The 5,382-nt window shown below is 31.6% G+C and overlaps 1 protein-coding gene across 1 annotated transcript; it reads left to right on the top strand.

Moving 5' to 3' along the window:
- The first annotated feature begins 45 nt into the window (after positions 1-45).
- Positions 46-4,989, top strand: LOC113393978 (uncharacterized). The gene is made up of 5 exons (XM_026631127.2): positions 46-146; positions 1,948-1,997; positions 3,250-3,432; positions 3,830-3,960; positions 4,453-4,989. The coding sequence occupies exons 1-5, from the start codon at positions 122-124 to the stop codon at positions 4,829-4,831; spliced, it is 768 nt and encodes a 255-aa protein (XP_026486912.2). The 5' UTR covers positions 46-121; the 3' UTR covers positions 4,832-4,989.
- The last annotated feature ends 393 nt before the right edge of the window (positions 4,990-5,382 follow it).

Raw genomic sequence — 5,382 nt, forward strand, 5'->3', positions numbered from 1 at the left:
TTGCGTATGTGTGAGTAACCAGCTTTAGCATCCACAATCAATTCCAATCAGTTGGTCTCAAGCGACGCGAGCGCAAGTACTATCATATTCTGTCGTGTTTGTGTAATAATATTTACATAAAATGATTTGGCTTATAACAGACAACGGTGAGTCATTGTTTTCAATTACGATTAGATTAAAAACGAACTAAATTGATAGTATTTAGTTTATTCAAATTATTATTATATATTAACCTAAAAATTGTATTCAGTGAACCTAACTATTGTAGATATGATTTAAATTGATTATTTAATTCACAACAGCGTTTCATTTTTAAATAAATATGTATATTTGCTTGTAATAGTACTTTAAAAAAAAGATTTATGTTGATAAATGTATTGCGACAGGGCTTAGTTATTTAATAAGATGACGAGATTATCGTAAAACAAACTTACGAATTAATGAGGGACACTCGGAGGTAGAAAGAATAGATCGGATGTTAGCAATTATTGGACAAAGTTAAAAATATTATATAGTTGTGTTACAACTGGATAAATATTTGCTACTAATACGAAAAATCTTATCAATATTATCGAAGATAATTATAAATCCTATATTATATGGTTGTATAATATTATTAATACAATTAATTGTGTTATAATATACGATCATATTAAAATTGATGTTACGTTACATTTCATCTTATTTTATTACCGATGATTTACGGTCTTATATAAATATTCAGTTAGGAATATCCTCACGAGTTATGCACTAAATAAAAACTAGATTTATGGATTGTTAAGATTACTTGCCCGCTTATGTCCGATTGATGGGAATCTTCTGCCAGTTAGTAGACCGGATGAGATAATTTTATATGGCACATGCAACCTGCATTCTCACGATATTTTATTTCACACTGAATACGAGATGAATTATATTGCAAATTAAATTCTGTTGTACATGTTCCTGCTTGAATGATTGGACTTATTTTAGTTGTGATCCACGTTTTCTACCCTTTTTGGCAGATGTATGTATACAGAATATACTAAAAATAAATCGGACCTTTGCGAAAACCTTGCCTTGAGATTCTAATTTTTCTGTTCTTTGCGAAATAATCCGATTCATCCGATCCGATTATCCCACAACATAAATACATATAGATGAGTAAATTAATGATGGACGGGATATGAATAAAACTTAATGCAATTGTCGTCTAAATGTTTACAAAGACAAGTTCGCAGTGGAGCAGTTTTCAATACAAGACAATACGGTATTGTCCGGCTTTGAATCGTCTTCGAAGTGCTCTTTTAAATGCTTGTCCGGAAAATACGTCGTATGAATTCTAAGCAGCAAATCTGTCATTGAAAAAAGAATATAAATTTAAAGAGATGGTTTAAAACTATTCTTTATAAATATACTTTTATAGTATAGTTTAAAAAAAATGCTATAGTTTAAAATGATACAAGAATAGATATTCGATATTCCCGAGCTGAGATGGCCCAGTGGTTAGAACGCGTGCATCTTAACCGATCATTTCGGGTTCAAACCCAGACAGGCACCACTGAATTTTCATGTACTTAATTTGTGTTTATAATTCATCTCGTGCTGGGCGGTGAAGGAAATCATCGTGAGGAAACCTGCATATTTCAAATTTCAACGAAATTCTGTGTATTCCGCCAACCCGCATTGGAGCAGCGTGGTGGAATATGCTTCAAACCTTCTCCTCAAAGGGAGAGGAGGCCTTTAGCCCAGCAGTGGGAAATTTACAGGCTGCTAATTTTTGTATTGTTGTGTTTCGATTGTATTTGAAGGGTGTCAGTGTAACAACAGGCTCAGGGGACATAACATCTTAGTTCTCAAGCTCAGTGGCGCATTAGTGTTTTAAGAAGTGGTTGATATTTCATACAAATGAACATGAACATGAAACAATAATTCCATTATAAATATAACAAAATATTTTCGTTACAGGATATAGAATAGAATCTCTGACACCAGATACATTTCACGGCGCATTAAAGGTCAGTGTTGTTGTTTTGTTTTTTAAAAGATTGCCCAACGGCATTGATCAGATATTCTTATGAACTGAAACTGAAAATAAACTAAAGATATCTTTTTAACTGACTTCGAATAAGGAGGAGGTTCTCAATTCGACTGCATTTTGTTTTTTTTTTTACCTCAGACTTTCGACTAGGTGAACCGATTTTGATAATTCTTTTTTAGAAACCACACAATATAATAATTAATTACACTTTTGATTATAGAATATTACGAAGGAAAGTGACTATGATAGAAAGTAGGAACAATATTTTTTGATTTTTAAATTTTATATAATTCCATTTATGAAAATTAAATAATAACGGAAATATATAAATATGTACTTAAAAAAATCTTTCAAATAAGTTTTTCAATTGAGAATAGTGATTTTTTTTCTTATAATATAAATACTTTAACATAGCACTTTCACTTGGTGAACAAATTGTATAGTACTCAGTATTTTTGTGCTCCGATTTGAAGTGTGAGTGAGCCAGTGTAACAAAAGTAGGCAAAACATCTTATTTTCCAAGATTAGTTTCTTGCAGTGCCATTTTCTATGGCCGATGTTCACACTTACCATGTGGCCTTCCTATAAAAAATAGGTTTTGTGCGTAAAGATTAATTTAATTTGTGTAAACCAGTCACGAACATATTGCAGCAACATCTTTGAAATTCTGTTTGTACAGGAAAATTATAAAGGAATTACATTAGGTGATCTCTAATTAGTGGTCTTCATTAATTAGCACGATACATATGAAGGTAAATATATAATTATATGTATATATATATTTACTTATACTACGGTTTTTGTCGTTGCTAATGTTATTACGACATAATATTTTCAATTGATTATTTTCTTTTTAAAATATATATGAGTTTATTAGGTTTCTGTTGGCTTTGTTACATTTCAATACCTCAGAAAACTGTTAAAAACGTGAGTTCTGCATCTGATCTCCTCGTTATATCAGATTTTCATCACATCAGACCATGAGAACAAAGATTTAGACAATGTACCGTGCTTATGTGAAGTAGATAATCTTCAGCAAAATAAAATAAATGTATCGGTTGACAATGTTCTAGAAAATTCAATTTTAGAGAATTAATTATTTTATACTTTATAGGTGAACGAAGATTTGCTTAGAAATTCGTCGGTCGACTATTATTATGAGAATATGATCCCCACACTGCAAAATAATATCAAATACTAGTAATAGGTGTTTATGTATATTCATATAGGTAATAAAAGAAGCATTCTGTCAAGATGAAGCTGTATCAATAGGATCAGAGATCAATACGAATCCTAAAGCGGCTGAGGAACTTCTCGAATTATGCGCAGATGCAGCACTGGACGGCGTTTCGTTAATCGCCGTAAATGAGAACACAGGAGAAGTAGTGGCAGTTGCGTTTAACAAAATACAGGTATTTCATAATTTTCTCAGACTATAAAACAAAAGACAGATGGAGTGTACGAGATATTAAAGTGGAGCAATAAAAATTAAAAAATAAAAACCGAATGCAAATTGCCTTTATGTCTAGTAATTAAAAATTTCTCAATATTGATTTTATCGTATTAACAAAAAAAAAATACGTTCATCTCATGTTAAATCTAAGGTTGTTGACACACTTTTGTTGGCTTTTTTTTCAACTGCAATATAAGCTGCAGATTGTAAGGCCTTAGTTAATAAATGTAACGGATGTACTTGCAATTATTTTTACAACGTTCGCTATCAAAATAATTGCTATCACTTTATTTTTTATGAAAAACAAAACAGAACTTTATCGTGTAAACGACAAAATGTAAACATGTTTTTAACAGGTTAAAACGTCGGATGCATCAGAAAAGCCATTCTTTGAAATATTTGCCGACGAGCGCTGCACACAGGCTTCATCGCGCTCGCTTATACAATTTATGGCCGACGTGGACGGGAGGTGCAATTTATTCGAAAAGTGAGTATATTAATTTTTTGTCATTATAATACATTTTAAATATATATATACATATATTAAACAAACACGATAATTCGTGGCACGTGATTATCGTGTTTATTAGTTAAATGAACATTGTATAGATATAACAATTACTAAATTCTAAATAACACTAAATATGTCAACTATAAAGTATTAAAGTAACAGCCTTTAAATGTGTCACTTCTGGGCTAAGGCATCATCTCCCTTTTGAGGAGAAGGTTGGGAGCTTGTTCCACCACACAAATGAAAGTGGCAGAATTTCATGAAAATTGAACACATGCAGGTTTCCTTAGGATGTTTTCTTTCCGCGAACCGTGATATGAATTATAAACACAAATGAAACATGAAAATTCATCCTGGATTGAACATGGAATTATCGGATAAGATGCACGCGTTCTAACCACTGGGTCACTCATATTAAATACGATTCATTCATAAATACGATATTAATAAGCTTTAAACTAATTCCAGATACAAAGTCGACTGCAGTCTTGAAATAATGTTTTTAGCAACCCTTCGTGACTACAGGAGACTAAATCTGGGTACAGAACTTTGCAAATGTTCAATAGATTTAGGGAGAAGAATAAAAGATGGTACTTCTTATCCTATCAACGTTGAAGATCTTGGCCCAGAATATTCACATTTAAAAATGCGTAAACCAATCAACACGTATCCAAAAATTTGTCAAGCTATATGGACAACCAAAGTTTCCCGGAAAATTGGTAGAAGTCTAAATTTTATGGTTCACTTGAGAGTACCTCTGTCGGAATTCGTATTTAATGGAAAAACTTATTCTGAGCGGATTGGAGATGAAGCTGCATTTTGTGAAGTTGCGGCATTATCTTTGTAATGACTTGTAAATTAAAATCTTCAACTAGTAAAGTGAAAATTACAGTCAGACAAAGCGTTTAAAACAATACAAGACTATTTTCTGTAAGCAAACAATTTCAAAATTGAATTATATTACAAGAATAATAGATTATTAAATCAATGGAAGAAAAACCTTTGATTGTTTTAATAATAATATTATTACTTATATGACAATTTTTTTAGTTGGCATTGTTAATAGAAATAGGCATTAAGAGCAGTTATTAAAAAAGAAAATTTCATTGACTGTATTTTGATTTCAATTCACAAGACCTGATAACGGTACAAGAGACAGCTAGATATCGACGGATTTAATTGCATTTGGTAACTTGGGGCAAATTGGTTCTGGTAATTGATTTGGTCTCGACATTGACTTTCCCAGGCAGTCTCACGGCGGTTATTCCATTAATCCTCGATTGTTGTCACAGCGCTCATTGAAGTGTAAAAAATTCATTAATTATATTCCTGGGCGATGTTCAGGGAAAGGCTTTTTAAAAGTACTTTTAGATTTATATTACTTTTAAAAGTACCTGT

The sequence above is a fragment of the Vanessa tameamea genome, chromosome 16 (assembly GCF_037043105.1).
Source record: "Vanessa tameamea isolate UH-Manoa-2023 chromosome 16, ilVanTame1 primary haplotype, whole genome shotgun sequence".
NCBI lineage: Eukaryota > Metazoa > Arthropoda > Insecta > Lepidoptera > Nymphalidae > Vanessa > Vanessa tameamea.

Bases quoted from the DNA above. Each gene is read 5' to 3' on its own strand.
- LOC113393978 (XM_026631127.2), top strand. From the start codon at position 122: ATGATTTGGCTTATAACAGACAACG. The intron at 147-1,947 runs GTGAGTCATTGT...TTTTCGTTACAG, and splicing joins TTGGCTTATAACAGACAACG to GATATAGAATAGAATCTCTG. The intron at 3,433-3,829 runs GTATTTCATAAT...TGTTTTTAACAG, and splicing joins TTGCGTTTAACAAAATACAG to GTTAAAACGTCGGATGCATC.